This window comes from Micropterus salmoides, unplaced genomic scaffold (genome assembly GCF_014851395.1).
Source record: "Micropterus salmoides isolate LMB-PRFRI ecotype aquatic unplaced genomic scaffold, ASM1485139v1 Ms_hic_scaffold_23, whole genome shotgun sequence".
Taxonomy (NCBI): domain Eukaryota; kingdom Metazoa; phylum Chordata; class Actinopteri; order Centrarchiformes; family Centrarchidae; genus Micropterus; species Micropterus salmoides.
The window spans coordinates 21,302,313-21,328,088 of record NW_024041484.1 but is presented as its reverse complement, the minus strand read 5'-3'; the positions used below and the strand labels follow the sequence as shown (position 1 = coordinate 21,328,088).

At 41.5% G+C, this 25,776-nt stretch overlaps 1 protein-coding gene across 7 annotated transcripts in view; it reads right to left on the bottom strand.

Annotated features, from left to right (window-relative positions):
* The window catches only part of dgki (diacylglycerol kinase, iota), a 91,475-nt gene that overhangs the window by 14,381 nt on the left and 51,318 nt on the right, over positions 1–25,776 (bottom strand). For 3 of the 7 annotated variants that reach the window (XM_038738605.1, XM_038738609.1, XM_038738607.1), the window contains exons 5-24: positions 25,131–25,187; positions 24,906–24,974; positions 24,746–24,814; positions 23,604–23,720; positions 22,689–22,763; positions 21,562–21,657; positions 20,893–20,975; positions 20,401–20,461; positions 20,194–20,307; positions 15,181–15,306; positions 14,473–14,551; positions 14,101–14,156; positions 12,799–12,861; positions 11,700–11,773; positions 10,771–10,882; positions 10,566–10,652; positions 7,764–7,876; positions 2,493–2,555; positions 797–897; positions 141–220 (exon numbers count right to left, since the gene is read on the bottom strand). In XM_038738605.1, the coding sequence (XP_038594533.1) occupies positions 141–220; positions 797–897; positions 2,493–2,555; positions 7,764–7,876; positions 10,566–10,652; positions 10,771–10,882; positions 11,700–11,773; positions 12,799–12,861; positions 14,101–14,156; positions 14,473–14,551; positions 15,181–15,306; positions 20,194–20,307; positions 20,401–20,461; positions 20,893–20,975; positions 21,562–21,657; positions 22,689–22,763; positions 23,604–23,720; positions 24,746–24,814; positions 24,906–24,974; positions 25,131–25,187 (1,695 nt within the window). The remainder of the gene's footprint in view (positions 1–140; positions 221–796; positions 898–2,492; positions 2,556–7,763; positions 7,877–10,565; positions 10,653–10,770; positions 10,883–11,699; positions 11,774–12,798; positions 12,862–14,100; positions 14,157–14,472; positions 14,552–15,180; positions 15,307–20,193; positions 20,308–20,400; positions 20,462–20,892; positions 20,976–21,561; positions 21,658–22,688; positions 22,764–23,603; positions 23,721–24,745; positions 24,815–24,905; positions 24,975–25,130; positions 25,188–25,776) is intronic. The other 4 variants (XM_038738608.1, XM_038738606.1, XM_038738610.1 and 1 more) reach the window with 4 other exon arrangements.

Below are 25,776 nucleotides of genomic sequence, written 5' to 3'. Positions count from 1 at the left end.
TTGCTTATCCATCCAAAAATAACTCAAGAGTGGAGCGACGCCGCCGCATGCATCGTGAAATAATGATGACGAGGAAGTAACAGAAGAAGGGAGAAGGCAAGAAGAAAATCAAAGTGATGATGAGCATAATGAAAACTTGCCTCTTGCAATCTGTCAATATAGAGTCTGCATGTCTCCAGGTCACAGTCCCCCCTCACCACCACAATGCCTACTGGGATGGCTGGAACACAAAAAACACACACTTTAGACCATAATGTGTTGAAAAAGTAGGTTAAAGCTGCATTAACTGCATTTGTCTGGCAACTTGTAGTAAGCAAAAACAAGCTAAAAACACATCATTGACATTTTATCACCATATACGGCAAACTTTACATTATTAACATTATTATTAGTGTTTCTGGTCACGTGATGATTATAAGTCTAATAATCACTCTAACTTAGCTCTTTTTTTGTTCTCTACCGGCTCCTGAAGAAAAAATCTGTCTTTTTAGCTGCTAAATGCTCCACTATGTTCACCAGCCAGTCGCTCACTGCGTCGGTCAGCTGTCTGCTGCTGAGCAGGTAGCGTACAGTGGGTTTGTAGAGCTTTGTAGCTGAAAACATATTGTCTGAAAACAACACTTAACAGTGTTGAGAGTGAACCAAAACAGTAACGTTGTGGGCTGTAAAATCAAAATAATGAACACTTCTCCTCAGAACTGAGAGTAATCGGGTTAATCATTGTGAGCGACCACTTTCACATACAGGTAGATCCATTGATTATAGCCACTTTAATTTTGATCTCAGTGAGTCTTACAGATGTCTCGCAGTCGCTCTTTGTCGTACTGCAGTCGGTCGTACTCCTGGAGGCTGATCCGATTCACTCGAAGACGCAGGCGATCAGGTACTGAGTGAGGACTGGAGAAAAGAAAATGTACGTGGACACACACATAATTCAGACATGTCCAAACATACAATCATAAGTACACTTGTATGCATACGTGCACGCACAGACATCAAAAAACAAATCTGAGCTTTGCAACATAATGATATTCAATTCCTCATCTGTCTGGCTTTGTTGACGTTAACATGGTTTAAATTTATTCACACTTAGGTTACTGACCAGAAGTTTTCTAACTGAGCTCAAAGTGATAACTCGAGGTTTGTAAAAAGTACTAAGCTATTTATCTTTACAGTAAGCTTCCCCCAGTAGCAGAGCGCTTACTGTAAAGATAAAGGGCTCTGTTGTCCTCCTGCAACACAACCTTGATTCTGTGAGTTTGAGGTGGGCCAACACATTTTGAAGTCAATGTTTGTGGGCAATATTGCCTCCAGCGAGGATGGAGGCTGATGGAGGCAGAATACTGACGTCAGAAACACGGTGGGCGATAAGCAAAACCACAATGAGAAAACGCTGTTGGCAAAATTACCCATCTACCCAACCTCAAAAGCTCAAAATCTTACCTTGAGACGAAACAGAAATGGTGTCAAATTAATGTACATTAAACTTTTCGGTACACTAATTATGAAAACAGCTTTTCTGGGGAAGGGTATGGACATCAAGTGAGTGCAAAGGGACTGGTGCAGGTGTAAAATGAGCACAGCTCAGGGTAAAGTTAAAGGTAAAAGGACTACAGCAGGAAGAAATCAAGACAAGAAGCACATTTAGAAGCAGAGAGGCTTCAGCATGCAGCCATACAGTCTCCCTCTCTTAACACACATCCAACGCAATACGACACAACTTGCATCTGACCAGTATGAGTTTTTAAATCCAGCACTGACAAGAATTTGTACTGCAAAAATTCTGTGTCTGTATTTAACACCTTTAAAGTTAGTTATTCTGAATACAAATTGTTGATGTTTGACTAAAAGTTTGTTTAGAGGGATTAAAGTAATAAATGTATATTAGTACTAGAAATATAACTACAATATTCAAAAAGATCTAAAACTATTAGCCAAAAGAATCAATTTGTAAACTGAACCTGCACCAAATGTGATTTATTGTTCATGTCATTCTCTGTTTTACATCATTATAAATTGAATATCTTTTATCTTTTATTTTTATATTTTCTGTCATTAGTTTGACTTTTAATGGACTAAATGATTAATTAAATTACATATTTGATCACTTAATTGATAATGTAAATAACTGCTGCATGTTAAGTATTCACAGATTTATTTCTCTCTCTCTCTCACACACACACTTTATAAAGTGAAGGTTGAGCTAAAAGACTAGTTAGAAAAGGAAAGAAATTCAAGCTAAATAATGTACATGTGTATAAATATGTCATGTCATGGCAAATACAATCAATCCAATGAAACTAAATGTTGTGTTTGTCACAGATATTTTGTATAATTTAATTAATTTGTCAATCACACTTATTGGTATCAGTGATCAAACACTGACTGGTTTCAATATCATCAAATCAAATGTTGTCAAACCAGTGACACGACGTCAACGACTCACAAACACACACATGTAACGCACAGTGACAGAGGGCTGAAGTACTTACACAGAGAAGGAGTCTGGGGGAGCAGAGAGGCGGCGCAGATCAGCTGCACACACCTTCTGAATACTACCGCCGCACACACACACACAGAAGAGAGGAGGAACGCATGGGGGAGAGGAGAGGGAAAGAGATGAGGAGGGGAGGAGCAGAGGAGAGGGAAAGAGATGAGGAGGAGAGGAGAGGAGAGGGAAAGAGATGAGGGGGGAGGAGCAGAGGAGAGGGAAAGAGATGAGGAGGGAGGAGAGGAGAGGGAAAGAGATGAGGAGGGGAGGAGCAGAGGAGAGGGAAAGAGATGAGGAGGGAGGAGAGGAGAGGGAAAGAGATGAGGAGGGGAGGAGAGGGAGGAGAGGGAAAGAGATGGGAGGGGAGGGGGAGAGGGAAAGAGATGAGGAGGGGAGGAGAGGAGAGAGAGGGAAAGAGAGGAGGGGAGGAGAGGAGAGGGAAAGAGATGAGGAGGGGAGGGGGAGAGGGAAAGAGATGAGGAGGGGAGGGGGAGAGGAGAGGGAAAGAGATGAGGAGGGGAGGAGAGGAGAGGAGAGGGAAAGAGATGAGGAGGGGAGGAGAGGAGAGGGAAAGAGATGAGGAGGGGAGGGGGAGAGGAGAGGGAAAGAGATGAGGAGGAGAGGAGAGGAGAGGGAAAGAGATGAGGAGGGGAGGAGAGGAGAGGAGAGGGAAAGAGATGAGGAGGGGAGGAGAGGAGAGGAAAGAGATGAGGAGGGGAGGGGGAGAGGAGAGGGAAAGAGATGAGGAGGGGAGGAGAGGGAGGAGAGGAGAGGGAAAGAGATGAGGAGGGGAGGAGCAGAGGAGAGGGAAAGAGATGAGGAGGGGAGGGGGGGAGAGGAGAGGGAAAGAGATGAGGAGGGGAGGAGCAGAGGAGAGGGAAAGAGATGAGGAGGGGAGGAGAGGAGAGGGAAAGAGATGAGGAGGGGAGGAGCAGAGGAGAGGGAAAGAGATGAGGAGGAGAGGAGAGGAGAGGGAAAGAGATGAGGAGGGGAGGAGCAGAGGAGAGGGAAAGAGATGAGGAGGGGAGGAGAGGAGAGGAGAGGGAAAGAGATGAGGAGGGGAGGGGGAGAGGGAAAGAGATGAGGAGGGGAGGAGAGGAGAGGAGAGGGAAAGAGATGAGGAGGGGAGGAGAGGAGAGGGAAAGAGATGAGGAGGGGAGGGGGAGAGGGAAAGAGATGAGGAGGGGAGGAGAGGAGAGGAGAGGGAAAGAGATGAGGAGGGGAGGAGAGGAGAGGGAAAGAGATGAGGAGGGGAGGGGGAGAGGAGAGGGAAAGAGAGGAGGAGGGAGGGAGGAGAGGGAAAGAGATGAGGAGGGGAGGAGAGGAGAGGAGAGGGAAAGAGATGAGGAGAGGGAGGGAGAGGAGAGGAGAGGGAAAGAGATGAGGAGGGGAGGGGGAGAGGAGAGGGAAAGAGATGAGGAGGGAGGAGAGGAGAGGAGAGGAGAGGAAAGAGATGAGGAGGGGAGGAGGAGCGGAGGAGAGGGAAAGAGAGGAGGAGGGGAGGAGCAGAGGAGAGGGAAAGAGATGAGGAGGGGAGGAGAGGAGAGGGAAAGAGATGAGGGGGAGGGAGAGGAGAGGAGAAAGAGATGAGGAGGGGAGGAGGAGAGGAGAGGGAAAGAGATGAGAGGGAGGGAGGAGAGTGAAAGAGATGAGGAGGGGAGGAGAGGAGAGGAGAGGGAAAGAGATGAGGAGGGGAGGGGGAGGGAGAGGAGAGGAGGGAAAGAGATGAGGAGGGGAGGAGAGGAGAGAGGAGAGGGAAAGAGATGAGGAGGGGAGGGGGAGAGGAGGAGAGGGAAAGAGATGAGGAGGGGGGAGCAGAGGGAGGAGGGAAAGAGATGAGGAGGGGAGGAGAGGAGAGGGAAAGAGATGAGGAGGGGAGGAGAGTGAAAGAGATGAGGAGGGGAGGAGAGGAGAGGAGAGGGAAAGAGATGAGGAGGGGAGGAGAGGAGAGGGAAAGAGATGAGGAGGGAGGGGGGGAGGAGAGGGAAAGAGATGAGGAGGGGAGGGAGGAGAGGAGAGGAGAGGGAAAGAGTGAGGAGGGGAGGAGAGGAGAGGGAAAGAGATGAGGAGGGGGAGGAGGAGGAGAGGGAAAGAGATGAGGGGGGAGGGGGAGAGGAGAGGGAAAGAGATGAGGAGGGGAGGAGAGGAGAGGGAAAGAGAGGGAGGGAGGAGCAGGGAGAGGGAAAGAGATGAGGAGGGGGGGAGAGGAGAGGAGAGGGAAAGAGATGAGGAGGGGAGGAGAGGAGAGGGAAAGAGATGAGGAGGGGAGGGAGGAGAGGAGAGGGAAAGAGATGAGGAGGGAGGAGAGAGGAGAGGGAGAGAGGAGAGAGGAGATGAGGAGGGAGGGGGAGAGGAGAGGGAAAGAGATGAGGAGGGGAGGAGAGGAGGAGAGGAGAGGAGAGGGAAAGAGATGAGGAGGGGAGGAGCAGAGGAGAGGGAAAGAGATGAGGAGGGGAGGAGAGGGAAAGAGATGAGGAGGGGAGGGGGAGAGGAGAGGGAAGAGATGAGGAGGGAGGGGGGAGAGAGGGAGAGGGAAAGAGATGAGGAGGTGAGGAGAGGAGAGGGGAAAGGATGAGGAGAGGAGGAGGGAAGGAGAGGAGAGGGAAAGAGATGAGGAGGGGAGGGAGAGAGGAGAGGAGAGGGAAAGAGATGAGGAGGGGAGGGGGAGAGGAGAGGAGAGGGAAAGAGATGAGGAGGTGAGGAGAAGAGGAGAGGGAAGAGATGAGGAGGGGAGGGGGAGAGGGAGGAGAGGGAAAGAGATGGGGAGGGGAGGAGAGGAGAGGAGAGGAGAGGGAAAGAGATGAGGAGAGGAGGAGAGGAGAGGAGAGGAGAGGGAAAGAGATGAGGAGGGGAGGAGAGGAGGAGAGGGAAAGAGATGAGGAGGAGAGGAGAGGAGAGGAGAGGAGAGGGAAAGAGATGAGGAGGGGAGGAGCAGAGGAGAGGGAAAGAGATGAGGAGGAGAGGAGAGGGAAAGAGATGAGGAGGGGAGGGGGAGAGGAGAGGGAAAGAGATGAGGAGGGGAGGAGGGGAGGAGAGGAGAGGGAAAGAGATGAGGAGGGGAGGGGGAGAGGAGGGGAAAGAGATGAGGGGGGAGGAGGGGAGGAGAGGAGAGGGAAAGAGATGAGGAGGGGAGGGGGAGAGGAGAGGGAAAGAGATGAGGAGGGGAGGAGAGGAGAGGAGAGGAGAGGGAAAGAGAGGAGGAGGGGAGAGCAGAGAGAGAGAGGAGGAAGAGATGAGGAGGAGAGGAGAGGGAAAGAGATGAGGAGGGGAGGGGGGAGAGGAGAGGGAAAGAGATGAGGAGGGGAGGAGGGGAGGAGAGGAGAGGGAAAGAGATGAGGAGGTGAGGAGAGGAGAGGGAAAGAGATGAGGAGAGGAGGAGGGAAGGAGAGGAGAGGGAAAGAGATGAGGAGGGGAGGGAGAGAGGAGAGGAGAGGGAAAGAGATGAGGAGGTGAGGAGAAGAGGAGAGGGAAAGAGATGAGGAGGGGAGGGGGAGAGGAGAGGAGAGGGAAAGAGATGGGGAGGGGAGGAGAGGAGAGGAGAGGAGAGGGAAAGAGATGAGGAGAGGAGGAGGGAAGGAGAGGAGAGGGAAAGAGATGAGGAGGTGAGGAGGAGAGGAGAGGAGAGGGAAAGAGATGAGGAGGGAGAGGAGAGGAGAGGGAAAGAGATGAGGAGGGGAGGAGGGGAGGAAAGGGAAAGAGATGAGAAGGTGAGGAGGAGAGGAGAGGAGAGGGGAAAGAGATGAGAGGGAGGGAGGGGGAGGGGGAGAGGAGAGGGAAAGAGATGAGGAGGGGAGGAGAGAGGAGAGGGAAAGAGATGAGGAGGGGAGGGGGAGAGGAGAGGAGAGGGAAAGAGATGAGGAGGGGAGGGGGAGAGGAGAGGAGAGGGAAAGAGATGAGGAGGGGAGGAGGGAGGAGGAGGGAAAAGAGATGAGGAGGTGAGGAGGAGAGGAGAGGGAAAGAGATGAGGAGGGAGGGGGAGAGGAGAGGAGAGGGAAAGAGATGAGGAGGGGAGGGGGAGAGGGAGAGGGAGAGGAAAGAGATGAGGAGGAGAGGAGGAGAGGAGAGGGAAAGAGATGAGGAGGGGAGGGGGAGAGGAGAGGGAAAGAGATGAGGAGGTGAGGAGGAGAGGAGAGGAGAGGGAAAGAGGTGAGGGGGTGATGAGGAGAGGAAGAAAGGAGAGGAATGAGGAGGAGAGGGAAAGGGATGAGGAGGGGAGAGAGGAGGAATGCATGGAGGAGAGGGAAAGGGATGAGGAGGTAAGAAGGACAGAGGGGAAGAAGAGAGGAGAATCATATGGATGAGAGGAGTGAGAAAAGGAGGAGGAAGTAAGGGAAAGGGAAAGAAATAAAACAAGGAGGACAGGAGGGGAGAGAGGAGGAACATATGGTTCAGAGGAGAGGGAAAGGGATGTGGGATGGGGAGGAGAGAGGGTGAGGAGACAGGATGAGGAGACAGGATGAGGAGGAGAGGAGACAAAAGAAAACAAGAGAAAAAGAAGGGAACAAAGGAAGGAGAGAAGGTAAACAAAGGAAAATAATAAATAATCAAAAATATTACAGGCATGTTTTGGCAAAAAGAAAAAGGAGGGACAGGAGGAGGGACAGGAGGAGGGACAGGAGGAGGGGCAGACGGAGAAAAGCCCAGAGGTAAGTAGACAAACACTGATAGCACAGAGTACAGTAGCATAGCAGTACATCAAGCAAAGACACTAGTTACTGCAGCTACAGCAAGTCATTCTTCTTCTACTGTATCTGTCTTTCTCTCACGTGCACACGGTTACTGTAGTTTGTAGACTTTTACAAACAGCTGAAAATGGACCCACATATATACACAAAGATATACACGAAGACGTCATAGTGCTACAGGGATGGAGGAGCGTTAGTAGGCACACAACTTCAGATATACACACTGTGTTTATACAGCACTGCTGCTTCAACCCTGAAAGAAATCAATAAACGCCTCCTGTTATTCTTCTTCTTCTCGGCCGACACACAGGAGAGGGAAAACCACAGTGTATTACATGTCGTCGGAGATATCCCTGCAGCCTTTTTTATTTTTTTTTGATTAATTTAAGTGGACAATATAGATATCCCTACTTTGATTGTGGTTTGGCGAGCTGAAGAGAGAAGTGGGACATTGAGAGGAGTGAATGTCAGCTCCCACTAAACAGATTGTATGACTCACTCAGTGCAACCCGGGCTTTTACAACACTGCTGGCCTACTTCCTCCGTCTGTACATGCCTGTGTGTGTGTGTGCGTTCAAGTGACTCACTCGTTGAGCAGGGGTACAGAGGTGCGTCTCTTGCTCTTCTGGACCATGTTGGCCTGATTTCGGAGGGAGATGCGGAGAGTGGAGGGAGCCAGACGACACGGCTCACCGTCCACCTACATGCACACACAGTGACACACAAAACGGCCACTGTTAAAAGTAGGAAACAATAATTAAACAGAACATATAATATTGCAGCACTTCATGTTGGAGGAGGCAGCATGGGAGTGTATTGTTCCATTTTATGGCTAAACCTAACCAAGTAATTTTGGTGCTAAACAAAACGTTAACCACGTGCTGTTTCACGTTACTCACATGTTTTATTTTGAAAGTGTGACCGGATGTTACTGCTTTATTATTTTGCACCTGCAGTAACGACACTAAAGGGGTACCCAGTGCGTTAACAAGTGACGCCATGGGTCTTGACCGAGCGCCCAACTGTGATGACTTAGGAGTGAGAACGTGTTGGCCAAAACTTTACCTATATGGCACATTACAATACTTTTTTGGGTACCATAGTTTGGGGAGAATAAACATGTTTTAACCCTTCTCCAGAGAAAGAAAGGGTAAAAACATGACCAGGAAATATCTGTAGAGCCTTAAGTGAAGCAGAATTGAACCACTAGCTATACGGTTTAACCGTTTTTAATTAAATGGTCTCCCTGAAGAGAAATTGCTTTGTTTTTGTGATTTAAATGAGACTGAAGAAAGACAATTTTCCCTGTGGGGATTACACCTCTACTAGCTGGCTGTTTTGCTATGAGTGTGTCCCAGTTTTGTTTATCTTGTGCACAGACATGCAATGCACACAATGGTAGAATTAGCCAAGACATATAGGTAAGATTCATTTTTACCACCACAGATGTGCACAATGCCGGAAAATACTTTTTACACGTTTTACATTTTACAACTGTTTTATGAGGAAGGACCTCAAGGATTCCCGTTATGTATTTTGGTGAGTAACATTGAGAATGTAAACATTACAACTCCACAGTGCAACTTTGAGGGCAGGACTTTTTGAAAATGAAATAATATATCTTTTTTTTCTGATGTGTTCTTTTGATTTTGTGATTTAAAAAAGTTAAGAAGGGAACCTTTTTGAGGTAGATTTTATTTGTAGCACCTTGGACAGGAGACACAGTTGTCTGTTTGCATTGCAATGTTATATGTATGAAGTTACAGTGGGGAAAACAAGTATTTGATACACTTCTGATTTTGCAGGTTTTCCTACTTACAAAGCATGTAGAGGTCTGTAATTTTTATCATAGGTACACTTCAACTGTGAGAGACGGAATCTAAAACAAAAATCCAGAAAATCACATTGTATGATTTTTAAATAATTAAAAAATCCCTGCTGCAGTGTCTGCAAACCTGGTCAAGAACTACAGGAAACGTATGAACTCTGTAATTGCAAACAAAGGTTTCTGTACCAAATATTAAGTTCTGCTTTTCTGATGTATCAAATACTTATGTCATGCAATAAAATGCAAATTAATTATTTAAAATAAAATCAGCAGTGTATCAAATACTTGTTCTCCCCACTGTATGTTCTTGTCTGTGTTTCATCACTGCCACTGTATGTTTGCTGTCATTTAAGCTCATGTGGCATGTGTACGAAAAGATAAATAACTTACTTACTTTGGATCAGGAAATATCTGATGAAAAGAACAAATGCTATGCAAACATTTCTGTCAATACTTAAAAGATATTGAGGTTTGGATTTTATCACAAGTTTGGATGAAATAATCCCCCTCAGTACTCTTAACAAGAAGTTCTAGTCAAAGTGCACTTGTTGGATCTTTACTTTAAACTTGATACCTAAATTCTTACGTATTCTGGATTCTTTGTATCTGAGATGAAAAATAGCTGCCACTAGTGAGCAGATGAGTTATTTTCAGCCCTAAATGTATCCCAGAATAAACTGTCCAAGACAGTATGTTGAAATATGAGCGAATCCCAGCATAAAACATTTATGAATATATCTAATTATATATTAACACACTGCTCAACTCGGTACATGAAAGTAAGCAGTTACATTTTGAGGGTAATATTCATGACACACATGAATATATTTAAAGTAGAATTTATATGTCCGCCTACTTGATGAATCCTATGGACAAAACATCATCACTTTTCACATTTTTATTTTCCTAATTTGTAAGCAGTCAAAAGCATCTCAATCATAACAGCAAAACTGTTTGAGGGACTGCAATAAAAATAAGCCATGTGTCTTGCTAGCGTCCTCAAATCTGTTTTGTCTGTATTCAGTACCTCCATTGGTATATTAGATTTTTAAGGTGGACAGATAAATGTAAATGCTCTGTATTTGTACAGCGCCTTTCTAGTCTTTTTCGACCACTCAAAGCGCTTTTACACTACATCTGCATTCACACACATTCATTCATTGAGCCTAAGTGCTCAAACAGAAACTAACATTCATACACTGGCAGAACAGCCACCAGGGGCAATTCGGGGTTCAGTATCCTGGAGGAGCCGGGGATTGAACCGCCGACCATTCCAATTAACGGGCAACCCGCTCTACCTCCTGAGCAGCCGCCCCATGTGTAATGCCCGAATCTGCATGTGGAGTACACATTTTATACCTGTTTAAACAAACATAATGAACCATTATTCCCCTAATGCCCATATTTTTCTTCTGCTGCAAAAATATAATTTTATTTGATCTTGTTTTACTTTCTATAAATATAATCTGTATATAATAATACAGTAAATTCATTCACTTAACAGTCAAATAATAATTTGGCAATGAGGCTGACTGGGATGCCAGTGAGTGTGTGTGCTCACCTGAACAGGTACGGTCTTGAAGGTAGTTAGGATGACTTCCCTGCACTGGTGCAATCTCTCTCCATGACCACCGACCTGTAACGCCGCCTGGTGGACAAGAGGGAGATTTACATCAAGGGTTTGGTTCCCTTTACTTGCTTCTTTCTGTGCGTCCCCTCTGCTTTATTCAGTATTTATTTTTCCTTTCTATTCCCGTTTCTCTCACCAACGAGGCCATGGTGAAGCCAATAACCTCGATGCAGCCGTCATCATGGCGCTGCGGCTCAAAGTCCCGGTGGTCGCCCGTGTTTCCCCATGGCATGGTGCCAGCACAGTACCTGCACACACACACACACACACACACACACACACACACACGTGAAAAAAACAAAACCAATCTGGAACACTTAGTTCACTAAACCAACTTAAATGTCATGGTACCTCAGGTCTTGTGTTGAAGAGCTAACCAATATACTGGATGTTTTAGGTTTTTTCAACACAGATTACACGCAAATATCACTTCAGGTGATGATGGAGACTTTTTACAGACTCTAGAAAGCAAATTTGTTTTTATATATATTTTGATTTCTAAATATTGTTAATCCAGGGTTTTGTAGGAGGATTTAACTCTGTGGTGTCAGAGTACAAAGACTGAAAGAGAACCTACAACCTGACTTACAGGAAATGTATTAGTCAGGTATTCACTAGATTTTTTATGCATTCGCTTATACTTTTTTTTATGATGTTCCAAAGGAAGGACACGATATACTCAAGAAGAACTTTTGGTCATGAAAATGATCCCAAGGAAACGACATATGTTGCTTATATATGCAAACTCTCAGTCCAACTCTAACTAAGAACTACGTAGGGCACAATGTCACATTTTAATTAGCGTAGCTAGTAAAATGAGTCATTCTCCAAACTGTGCGACTACAGTCTTGATGTATAAAATTGATTTTTATTCTGTAAGATTTTCCTTTTGCTGGTTCTGATGATCAGATTTATGTCTAAAGCTTCTTGCTTTGTCTTTCTTTTTATTCTTTTCTGTTTTTAACTTCAGTTGAACTCTCTAGTAATATAAATTACACTACAAGAAAAAGAGCCACAGTGCAACTAAACTCTTTACAGCATCATGGACTCTGTGTATTCACCTACCTGGGAATGTTGAGAAACACAATGCACTGGAATTTCAGCTCCTGAATCTTAGGAGTTAGATCGGTACCGTCACACTGAGAGAGACAGACAAAGAGACAAAGAAAGTGAAAAATATAATTCATATATTAGACCAGAAATAGAGTACATGCATTTGTGTATCAAATTCTTTTGACTTTACTGTACGAAACAACCGTTTTTCACTCTCACATCCTTTACCGGCTTTTACATGTCGCATCAAGCTTCACTTTCAGTTCTTAGTTTTCATTCTCAGTTTCAATGTTCTCGCTCTCGATCTTAAACATATTACCTTATGTTCAGCAAAATAACATGTTTACTGAAAGTCTGCTACTGTAGGCCCCATGACGGTGGTGATGTCTGGAGGTTTGTTTCTTGTTTTGACAAATCCAATAAAAGGATAAAAACCAACAATGAATGTATCCTAATATAAGTATTGCCTGTTAATCAAAAGCCTGATATATTTCATTTCTCTGCCATAGAGCAACAAATGTGGATTAATCTGCACACAAAATAGGCACAAAATGCACTCTTTCACTACTATGCCCAGCTGTTTTAGGAAATGAATGAAACTCTTTTTTGTAAACTAAAACATGTGATATGTGATACTTGCGATCCTAGTTAGCACTAAAAAAATGTATCAGCAATTGTCATTTGTTAAGCAAAAATGGCAAAAATTAACAGGCTCAAGTTTATCCAATGCGATTATTTTGTAGTTTCCTTAGACTTATATGATGGTAAACTAAACATCTTTGTTATTCAACTGTTATTTGGACTATAAGTAACTTAAATATGTTTACTTTGGCTTTGGGAAATTGTGATTGCCATGATTCACTATTTTCTGACATAGTTAGTTAGTAGTATAATAGTTAGTTGCTGGTCTAATGCTAGCAAAGAGGTCAGTGGTCAGCAGGAGTGTAGTGGCCCTGATCAGGATTAAGTGTCTTGCGGAAGGACACTTCAGCATGGCGGGTGTCCTAAGAGCAGTTGAAGGACGGCCCTTTTAATCACCAGGCCGACTTGCTGCTCAGACATGTCGACATGGAAAACGATACAGACTGAGAGAGAGTGTGTTAACACTCACCACCACTCTGACGTGCTTGGACAAATCCCTGGAGCTTCTCTGGAGGAAATCTGAGAACGCAGCCTGCGAAGACACAAGCATGTCCACACACACACACACACACACACACACACACACACACACACACAAAGAGAAAAGGACCCAATCAAACAGAATTACTGTTCATTACATTTCCCTCATTAAAAAGAGATAACTCTGCTGCACGCTTCCTCTCCACCTCCCACTTATCATTTATTCCTTACATCTGTCATCCTTGCAGAGTATGTGCAGGTTTCAAGAAGTTTAAGATTTTCTATGATCGGAATAAAACTTTTTGATTTGAATCAGACAAATTCAGAACCGACGTAAAGAAGAAGCTGGAGAAACAATCCAGTTCTGATTGAACATTGCTAATCAAAAATTCAGTAAGTGCAAGTGTAGAATAAAAAGTCAAAGTGATTTATTAAACACCATGACATGCTAATGTTTACTGAAGCACATGGGATGCATATTTCACTACTGACTCTTCATTATTAATCTAAAATGACTAGTAAGTGCAGCTAAATTTGGCATTGCACGGTGGCAAGACAACTCCACATTAAATTGCATTTAGGACTATAATCATACTTACTATTCATGGCTGAAAATAGAACTTTTCCTTTTTTAAAGCCTTTCACACACCCTGCTTTTTATCCTAATCTCCCCCCTCTTGCAGTCAGGAGTCTCGAATTAAATAAGCCGAAAAATTCATGACTGAAGTTAAACATGAGCGAACAAACAGCGCCAGGGGATAATACACTGACACCGCCAGCCTCGCAAGCTACGTCGTTAAAATGAATTGCTATACGTGGATCGACGGCTAATATAGCGGCAGATGAACAACTTTAGTTATACCTGCACTGGTTGATGTCAGTAATACCTGCGCTGGTGATTTCATTATTTATATTGTATTATATTGAATTCTTCAATTTTAAGTTAATAAAAAAGACGACCTTCCATTAATGTCATTAGTAGGCATTAATTATGATCCTATTAGTTAGTACAATATTAGACTTTTACAAACACATTTTTGAACGATGCCAAACATCCATTAATTATCGTTATCAAAAAAACCCCAAGAAAACATCCACATATAATTTTTTGTCAATATCGCACACCCCTACTTTACTCTTTACTCCTCTCAGCCATCATTCTTGCAGAACTCTCTGCATGTGTCTTATTAAGACACACAGAGAGAAGGGAGGAAACCAGAAAAGTTTGAGCTGTTTTTGAGTTTTTGTGTGTGTGAATGTGAGTGTGCAATAAATCAAGTGGGACACTCACTCCTGCATAGAACATCTTGTTGCGGAAGCGACTGTTAAACTTTTCTGGGTTGGCCTCTGGAAAGACGCAATCAGAAAGGAGGAGAGAAGAGGAGAATACATTAAATATGTTGCAAAGCTAGTGGAATTAAAAAGTGAAAAAACAAAACTACAGAGGCGAGAAGAGTAAGACAGGGAGTAAATCTGACTCATTTGTGCATGCATGAATGCTCGTGTGTATCTGAATGAGTCCTTTTTAATAATTTATTTTATTCTGCTCATCTTTCTGTGGAGTAGGGTGCATTAACGGGAACGAGAAAGACTTAATGGAATATAAACAGAGTTAATACAGGGTGAAATGCAAAATAAAGACATTAAAATAGATTTCACAGACCTCTGGACTCGTGGAACTCCAGGGTGACATGAGCGTCGAAGCCCAGGCTGAAGTAGTTGTTGAACACATTCAGAGGTAGCTGAGGATGCAGGAAAGAACCTTAAAGTGAGTGTTTTGCATAAGTATTATACAATTTATTCACAGAGACAGCTCATATCCATGTATACGGTACAGTACTTTCCTATCCTATTATAATGTCCATCCATCTAGTGATACCCATAACCCAAATTTACTTACTTTAACTACTTTGTAAACATAAGTCTTTAATCTAGGACATTTTCTGTATGGATTTTTTATTACTACTACCTATGAAGCAACTACAGGACATGCTTTATATTTCTCACCTTTGTCAGTGCAGATGCAGATTATTGCTAGCATTTGATATTACTTTGTGTAAGTGCATTTTTCAGAGAAGAAAAAAGAAACAATGTGCAGGTTGGATGAGCTGCAGGAAATACATTGTGACAAACAATAATGCAATATGCAATGGCCCCCTACCTCCTGAAAGATGCTATAATAAAAGTCCTGCACATAGTGGCTTTAACTTCAGCCTTATCCTGGGCTCTTAACTTTCAAATAAAATGTCAACCCTGTAGTCCAGCTTTTTCCACTATCCTCACAATGTGGCAGTGTGTGTAAACCTTTTTTTTAATGTATATATATATATACACCATAACAGCCAACACAGACTCCAAGCAGACTTCTGACCTTCTGTGTGCCCTCCTCTGGCTGCGCAGCACTTTTCTCTACTAGAAGGTTCCACCTGTCCAGCTGCACCACCGAACCGTCCTCCACGTGACATAAAACCTTGGACACTGGCTCATCTGTGTAACCCTGCAGAGAAAGAGGCGGTCACAAATATATAGATAGATAGAGAAGGAGGGAATATACATTACATAACATATACAGCTTTGTACCGGTGAAGTAAAATTAAACATTTTCCATCAAGGATGTTTTCTTGTACATGACAGAATATGTGTGGAGGTAACATTATTTATGTAGTTGGCAAAACCATCTCACCACAAGGTCCACTTAGTAGCTATTCTGGAGCTTTCAATCATATCACAAGATCTTCCTCAGCAGTAGAGTTGCCCAGTTGTCATGTCACTGAGTAAGACAATGTGATATGATGTGTGAAGCTCCAGATCATCTGCTACTGAAGAGACGTTGTGGTGGGTTGTGCTGTTTCTGTGGTCGAGAATGAACTTTAAAAGTTAACTTTAAAACAAAATCAACAAATAGTCCTTGAAGTACTCAAGAGGAATGAAAATTTAAACATCTACAATCTAACTACCAATGGGCAATGTGCTGAGGACAACCATGTGATACCCTCAAAAGCTCCAGAACAGTTACTTAAGTAAGTGGTCCTTGAGGTAAGACTGTTTTGTTGACTGCTGTTTCAGTTGTCAGAAGTGGACATTATTTATACAGTGCTTATTAAAAATGAAAGGAATAATAATAAAAGACGACACAAAAACTATGTCTATGATCAAAAGGGAAGCAAGAGGATGAAAGAGAGGAAATAGAAGTAAAGGGGATGGAAAAGAGGAAGAAAACAAGAAAGTGGGGAATGAATGGCTAAAAAATAAGGTGCAAATGATTGGGATGAAAGATTATGTGGAAATAAGAGAAAGGGGGATGAAGGGGTGATGTTGTCTATCGCTAACTAATGGCTAGTATCTGTCGCATCGCTGAGGTCTCTCTTTCCCGCCTTATCTCCTCGCTAACAAGAGCACAACAAACACACATGTACTCAGCTCACAGAAAAGACACCTTTCTCCTCCCTTTATCCTACCATCAATCCATGTCTGTCTCCTTTCCTGTTCTTCACTCCATCCCATTAGTTATTCAAGGTCTCTCTAATGGAGAATATTTTGTCTTGTTTTCAGTATTCTCTCCATCCTCTATCTCTCTTTTGAATTCTTTTTTATGTTGTGTCTCCCTCTGGACAAGGTCAGGAAATCAGTGTACCAAGGACTGCATGGAGTGGCACACACACACACACACACACACACACACACACACACACAGCAGAGCTCACAACGGGACACATGACAAGTCACAGAATCATTCATACTCACACAGAGAGAGAGAGGTAGGGAAGATTCAGTGGTGAATAACACAACTGAGTGCCAGAAAGAGAAGGAGGAAAGGAAAAGCAAAGAAAAGCAGTGGGAGGAAATGAAAAAAGCAAAAAAGTGAAAGCAAAGGGAAAAAAATTTAAAACAAAAAAATTGACTCCTCAACCATCACTCCAACTATTGTGCCGCTTTGTTCAATACAAGATAAGGAAAATCAAGCCCTACCTAACTCGGTAAGCTACCCAGCTTCTGCTGCAGGCCATGGTAATCTCTCGCCTCAACTACTGCAATGCCTCCGAGCGGGTCTCCCAGTTTGTGCAGTGAAACCCCAACAAATGGTCCAGGACGCGTGCTGCATCTGGTTTTCAATCAACCCAAAAGGACTCATGTCCCCACCCCACTCCTCCACTGGCTACCCATGGCCACCCCAATCAAATTCAAGTCACTAATGCTTGCATACAGAGTGACCAGGTATCTATTCCATTGATGCAGCGTTAAGAGTTGTACTATCAGCATTGCTGCTCTTAGTAGTATCTATTGTTACTCGCAGATCTCTTATTTTACTGATACTTGGATGTTGTTCCTCAAATGTAAGTCACTTTGGATAAAAGGCAAATCAGTAAATGCAAATATCAGTTTTAGAAAAAAAAGGGAAGAAATTAAAGGGTAAAGAGGACAGGGGAGATACATAAGGATATAGGAGGAGGAAAGTGAAGAAAAGGGAGGAAAATAAAATAGAATAAATAGAAGAAACTAAATTGAGAGGGAGAGGAGAGAGAAGGACAGGAGGAGAAAGGAGGGGAAAAGACAGGGTGGATAAAAAATGAAATATAGGACAAAGAGGACACACTAATTACACTAATTACAAACATGGTAGATATGAATTTCCACTCAGTCCCATCCTTGTTTAAAGCATCTGAAGCCTAGTTCACACGACACCATTTTTAGCCCGATTTGTCGGTCGGAGAGCTCGGTGACCGTCAGGCTGTGATCAGGGGTAAATCAGCGATCATCGTCGTTACGTGTGAACTACTCAACGACGCATCAAAACGTCTCCCCGACACATCGCTGACACATCGCAGATGCCAGCCAGATATCTAGCATGCAAAATATCTGGAGGAGTTGGACGACTCGACATCCACATCCAGCCAATGAGAGCAGGCAGCTACTTTTTCCCTGCAAAACACTTTTAATCACCTCCAGCTCTCTCTATAGCTCAGACAATCCCTGCACGCTGCATGTGCTAATCCATTCTTTCACCAAGATTATTTGTCTTTATAATAGCTATTGTTATAATAACAAACACATGTAGTGAACGCCACAAAGACTTCAAGTTGGGTAGTGTAAACGGCACGGCCATCGGCCGACACTGAAAGTTGTCTAGTCTGCACGAGCCTTTACTCTCTCTGTCTCAGGACATCTTCAGCACAATCCTGAGAGTCAATTACGTGTCGATGGCCCATCGATCACATTAAGTTAGAGCAAACTACTGGCATTATGATACTGAAGTGAATGATATTTGGGTCTCAGGAGTTTGGGTTCATGCCCTCATCTCTGAATAGCCCAGTCTCCCCAAAACAATGTGTATTCCTTTATGAATATATGTCCATCATAGTGCAGCTCAAGCCCAAGGCAACATACTGTTCCAGAAAAATGTAATAAAGTTATTGTAATGTAACAAAGAAAACATATCTTTATGTAGACCAAGAAACTGAGAAAATGTTTGATATCATCAGAAAAAGAATGAAAAGGAAAATAAATGACATACCATTTCAGGTTTTGACTCATACAGAGAGACATTTCATGTATTATCATCGCTACAAGCCCACATAACTGCTCTAAAGAAAAGCCTAATGTAAGAATGTGGGTGCTTGTAAAAGGTCTCATCTTCTATGTTGCAGTACAGTTATGCAATGTGTATGTGTGTGTCAAAGGGCAGATTCTTGGTGCTTCAGCACTTCACCTTATTTTAGTAACAAACTTCAAGAGCCCAAAGTGCCTTTCTACAGAAGAATGCTGTATTTTAAGTTTCAGCAGGGCCTGAGATTCGCTTTATAAAAAGAGAAAACAGACTCCGGGACCAGCTTGTGATTGTTGTCATTTGTGGTCACCACTGGCCAGTTTGATTATAGTTTCAGTGTAATCTACGTGTATCCACCTTTATATACAGTATATTTTATTAAGTTTACAGTATATGGCGAACCTGTTAGTGTAAAGTTGCTTATTACATTAGTAACATCTGTTTTAGGGGTTGTGTCACCTTATTAATGTAAGTCCAATATTCACTCTCTTTTAGCTCTGTTTTTGGTCTCTACCAATTCCTGAGGGAAAAATCTGGTTGTTTAGCTGCTGAATGCTCCACTATAATCACCAGCTATGTGCTAACTGTTTCTTTCTGCTGCTGAGCAGGTCTTGTGCAGTGGCTTTTTAAAACTTTGTCTCTGAAAACAGCTGCCTTCAGTGGCTGAAAACAACCCTATAAGAGCGGTGAGATTTAACCAAAGCAGTGAAGTTGCTAAACAATCAGCTAAAAGCCGAGCGGAGCTGCAGATTCAGGTGATAATTCTCTCTAGGTTCATCACTACGAGCAACACCTTTCACATTGTTTTCACATTGATACAGTTACTATAAAACACTGATTATAGCCAATACTGTGATTCAAGTGTCCATTACAGAGCGGTAGCACTGAGAAACCAAACAAATTACTAATTATTACAGCCTTAAAAGAAAAAAAAAACATATTCCAGTGTCAACTAAGCTGACAAACACAAAAAGTATAAATACCCTGTATTGTCCAATTTGACCTTTAGATTTCTAAACTCCAAAAATGGAATTAAAAAGGAACTGCTAAAATGTTGTGTTTCAGTGTAGAGGACACACTGCTGTGATGCTTTCCCATAGCAGGAAGACTATTTTCAGTGAACCACTAATGTGGTTTTACTGTCTGACGAAGAAAGAGAAAATATTATCTGCAGCACTAACACAGAACAGACACAGGATAAAGTAAACTAAACTAAATGTCAACAACGACTGTGTCATCTTTACTTGATGTGTTGTGCCCTGGAGGGGTCAGACAGTGGCTAAATGTCAGGGTTTAGAGGATGAGTTACGCAGGAAGAACTTCCTGGAATGTGGGCCAGCTTTTCTGTAGCTCCCAGAGGTGTCGAGGAGGTAAACTTAAGATTTATTTTAACTATATATAAATATTTGGCCATATTCGGCATAATGCATACACTAATTAGATCTTTATTTACATTTAATTATTAGATATTTTCATTCTTTTATTTGTCTAGATACCCTGGTGATGTTATTGTTCATATATGCTGTGTGTGTTTTTTGTGTGTGTGTATATATATATCTATCTATCTTCATTCACACATTTCTAATTAAGTTATGTTGGAAGGTAGCATTGTTCTTGTTATTTTATTTTTCTCAGCTACATCTCAATATAATTTTCCAGCTGCAATAACCCCAGAGATATTTACACTTTCATTTAACTTTAATATTACTATGTGGATGAAGGACCTGAAGTCATTAAAGTGACAAAACAGACACTTGTGAATGATTAAATACAGAGAGGAGAAGCTGCTATATCCTGCCACTGTCAACTTTGTGGCAGAAGTCAAGGCTAGGAACTCACCCCGCCCCAGTTGAGCGTCCTGGCGAGGTCATTTCCTGTTCCCAGAGGAAGAACAGCGACCGGGGGCTGGGGGTTCATCTGTAGCTCATCTAGAGTGGACAGGATCCACCCCACCTACAGGGAGATGTACACAAAAAAGCATAAGCTGCAGAGATTTAGAATAGGATGCAAGTAATAGGAATAGATTATAAAAGAATAGAGTCGTACCGTGCCGTCCCCTCCGCAGGCAAGGATCCTCAGATTTGGCACTTTCCGATACAAATCCAACCTGACAATATAAAAGTTCACAAAGCCGAGAGAGGCCTGGTTGTAGAATAAAAGCGGCTTACTCAGCAGAAAGCAGTGCTGATTGGTGTTAAGTGGGTATAATTGGTCCAAGTTTCATGAAAATTGCTCAACCCATGAGTAGTGTATTTGAATAAAAGAGGATAATGACTAAAATTGAAGTGAGAGGATACAACAGTGGATTGTGATAATAATGTGATGTGAAATGATGACTTTAAGTAGAAAATTATTACTAAGTAGGCTATAGAAAACAAGATTAATGGCATTTAAAGGCATTCTCAGGAATTGTAAATAAGGCAGAGTACAAAAGTCAGCCAGTCTATTCCAATGTGTCACGTTGACTTTAACCCTGCACCGTTAACAAGGGTTATTTCTAATAAAAGCTCAACACTGTCCCAAGTAATGGGTACTTACGCCTCTCGCAGCCCACCCTGTGACAGGTCAAAGACTTGTCGAGGGTTCAAGATCCACATGAACATCTGTAACACCTTGGCACCCTGCAGAGAAAGAAAGATTTTCCTAATATAGTTTGTTTTACACACCTAGAATTGAAATACTTGACAAGTACAGTCACAATTGCACAACCGTAAACCCCATTATAATTGTGTGATTACTACCAAACTTCTCTGTAATTTAAATCTAGCATCATTTTATAATGACGATGATGAATCCTGTTTGAATCTACACCTTTCTATTCAAACATTATGTCATTAGCAACTGGATTGTAATAACTCGTGTTGCCTTCTGGCCCAAACAGCCTGATGACAGCTAAGCAGAAATATGTTATTCCTGAGCCACTGACACACTGCTGAGATGCATAGAGTGGAGGTGTAAATTAATAAAAGACAGATTTATTAAGATCTGATAATGTCAAGATGCAAGATCATGTTGATATCTCTTGTATGGTGGTCTTCTGTAGAAAGGTTGTAAGCAAAATTCACTATCATAAAATTTGTCTTTTTTAGCAATGTAAATGATTTACAGACATAGGGGAAGTAGTTTTTACAGGGACTTCAAATGAGGCTAGCTTGAAGGTATCTCAAACAGATAAAAATAAAAATAAAACATTTAAAGTTTGTTGACCTGGTTGCCCCCACTCTTGGGATTCACAAACACCAAGATGGGCTTCATGAGAGGTGAGGGGAGAGGCTTCAACATGAACGGACGCCATTTAGACTCCTAAAGACGAGAAAGAGGAAGAAATAGAAAAGGTTAGACAAAGAAAGATGTGCAAAAAGTGGATTCTAACAGACTAATGAATCACCAACTATCAAACAAAAATGTCAAACATTCACCTCTAAAATCTGAGGATTGTAGAATTAGTAATGGAAATGTTTCACTTTGTTGTGCCATTGCATAGTTTAAAAGAAGTAGTAGTAATAATAGTATTTTTATATAGCACTAATAAAAATCAGCACTTAGAAAGTGCTTTGTAAAGGGCAGGCATAAGGCTATACAATAACTGAAGTGAAAACAGTGCAAAATTTAGCACAAAGAGTAAGAAAAAAGGACTAAATAAAATACCAAATACACACATACATTATCTGTTTCAATGTATATAACATAGACAGTACATATATACATGCATGGAGACATATAATGGGTTCCTACACATTTTCCATTTAACAAATTCCATATTTTCCCCCACATTTTAGTACAAATACTTTTTATTTATTTATTTTTTTTGGTTTTTATTATGTAAATAAATGGTTCAAATCCAACTATTCACATAAATGTTACATTCGGACTATGCATGCTATTATGCTGAAAAATAATTGCAGCCAGGTACAAATGTAATTTGTAATTGTAGCGCATACAAATGAATTAAGAGCTGTTCTGCAGGCTGTGATGTACACATGTAGAGGGCAATAGTGTGGAATCACAAATATTTAAAAACATTTTTTCATTCCTCTCCAGATTACTCAAATCAATTTATGTACACACACGGTAACATTTGCCTAATTAATGAACGAGTATAAGAAATTGAATTATCATTTAAAAACATATTAATGATGATTCTAAGGGACATAATCATTTGTTGCACCCCTAGTAATACATCTACACAGACAGTTAATTGATGTTCATTGATCTATGTTGTCAAAGTAAGTATCTGACAAACCTCATGTGGTCAAGATACATGGCTTGTATTTCGTGTTAAAGTTAAATAAATCATACATTTTGCGGTTGTATATGATGCACATGCTACTTACATCCAGTCCCTTCTTGCTTGTCCTTCGTTTGAAAGACGTCCGCTTTTTTCTCCTGGCAGAGTTCTTAAGTGAGCTCTAGGGTCCACACACACACACACACACACACACACACACACACACACACACACACACACACACACACACACACACACACACACACACACACACACGCACACAGAGTTCAACGGTTAGTTCACTGTCACACCCCTTGTGATGGTAATTAAAAGTGCAATGAAGCATGTGATGTGACTGAGGGATATAATGTTTATGTGTGTGTGTGTGTGTGTGTGTGTGTGTGTGTGTGTGTGATGGCGGGGACACAAACCCAGAGTTCCCTCAGACAGATCAGACATGTGTCAGCTCATATCACATCATAGCCAAAAATCACACACACAAATCATATGTCAACACGTACACACACAGTTTTTGACACTCGCCTTCTTTTAGAGTTTTAAATTTAGATCCAACAAAGTCATTTCTCGTTACTGTCACAACATGACAGCTAGTGAACTTTATCAACCAGTGGACTGACAGGTGAGTGATGCCAGTGATGGGAGTGTGTGTGTGTGTGTGTGTGTGTGTATATATTAGAGGTTACGATTCTCCAAATCCATGATTCAATTCAATTTAAACATTTCTTTTTCAGAATCTGCCAGAGCAAACTATCTAAACTTGCTAGATAACCGTGGCGTCAGTGGACAGCGAGGGTTGATCAAAGAACTGCGATGCTTCTCGCAGCTGCAGGCTGGCGGTAAGCTACGCTTGTTGTCTTTCGAGTGCACAAGCAGGCAGGGGAGGAGAGATCCCACTTTTGATTTTGTAGGTCGAAATCAAAAGCTAATTTCGATAGATATTTGATTTCGATTTGAAATCGTGAAACCCCTAGTATATATATGTGTGTGTGTGTGTGTACACCTGTGGTTTCCTGACTTTGATGATCCAGGACGGTGGCACTATGACTCCAGCATGGGCCCCCAGTGAACACGGCTCCTCAATCTGGTGTAGCATGAAACACGTCACCTTATTGTGAAACTGCAACAAAAAAACTCCTTGTTAATATTTATTCTGTTAATTATTAATTTTATTGTGTGTTAAATGAGACACGTGACTTTCTTGTAGATGTGGAAATAATAATAGTAATAAATAATAATAACATACATTTGGTCTGAAGTGCAGAAGCTTCTTGTAGTATTGCATATTTAAGATGTGAAACCATATAGTTATTTCAGTGAAACTCAAGTACTGTATTTAAGTAAAGTACCTTGAATTTGTGTTATGCAACTTTATACTTATACACACATCTACATTAAATATTGAACTTTTACTTTTGTATGATGGCTTTTTTCTTTGCTACAAACATCAGAAAATGATGCATTGCTGCAACAGTATATAAAGTAAATAAAATTAACTCAACCATAAACATTTAACATTAGTAAATCTTATTTGATTTTATTTTATCCCTTTTATTTTTATTGTATTTTACTAATTTTATATTTATCTGTATTTCAGTCTTTTCAATGTTTTCTTGCTTTTATCTTGTATTGTTTTTGTATTATTGTCTCTTGGGTATTATTGTCTTTACACTTGTTAAAGCACTTTGTTTTTGAAAAGTGCTCTACAAATAAAGATTATTATTATTATTATTAAAATGCAACACACTCATTAATACAGCAGTGACATTAATCTAAGAATATCATATATAATAGTAAAACACTGACCACAGGGACCATCTTACTGCAGAATGATTACTTTTACTTTTGATACTTTAAGTACGGTTTGCTGATAATACTTTTACCTTTGAATCCAAGACTTTTTCTTGCAGTGGAGTATTTTCACAGTGTTGTATAAGTACGTGTACTTAAGTAAAGGACCTGAATACTGGGAACTAAATACTATTTCTTTAGCGAAGCTTGCTTGAGGCTCATATTTTTTTAGTGAAATGTTATTGGAAATGTTGTATTAATTTTATAAAAAGTTAATCATCTATCTTATCAAATAGAATATATGTACATCTTTGCTTTACTCTACAGTGATTAACCAGAGGATGAAATACTTACAGCCTGTTTACACCAGGAACAACTGATGGCGATGATTTCTTTACTGTGGAAGAACTTCTGTTGAAAACTCTGCAGAAACAGACAAAAATACACTGAGGCAGTCTGTATGAACAATAATAACTGAGAGCAACATGTGTGTGTGTGTGTGTGTGTGTGTTACCTTTCCACATTGTCTACATTTCCCCTCCTGTCTTCGCCTGTGAACCCAGTGATGTCTCAGTATGTTCTGCTGTCAGAGAGAGAAATGCTAAACATGTTCACGTTTTCTCTTCACATACAGTGTAAACAGGACATGTAAAAAAACCCAAAAAAACAATTCCTTTTCTCACATGTGGTCACGCACATGTTTACACACACAACATCACACACACGTACACACACTTACATCTCTGAGGCACCGGGATCCTCCCTCTCTGAACGTTGGCTTGCATCGGAAGTTAATCTAGAAGGAGACAAAGAAATAAAAAAATATTCAGACAACAAATAATGTCTGTCCCAAAAAATGTGTTAGCATGGAATGGAATATATATATCTATACTAATACAATGACACTGAAGTATATCCTTAGACAAAAAGTGCTTTTTGAATTATATTGTTTCTTCATAATGACAAAAATCATAAAAATCAATACTGTATGTCAGGACATACCTTTTCATACTGAATATCATGTCTACATTTAATAAAAGGAATAAAAATAACACAGAATCTAGACACAAAACAGGACACATTTTTCTGTTCTGTCCAAACTTTCACTTTTCCATCAACTTATCAGCCATATTAATCTGTATGGCTGCTTTTACACAACCAATAAATGTCAACTTGCAGAACTTATTCACTGAGAATTTCTTATGGCAGACCCTAATCATGTGTTGCAGATGACAAATTTCATATTTGGATTTCTCTACAGGTGTCACCAACACCTTTAACTCATCTGTCTTGATGTTAAGTGGCAGTCGTTGTTTTTGCCTTTTTTTTTTATGTTTCTGTATGTTTCAATGTGAAAAAACAACGGTTACAAGATTGTTTAGCTT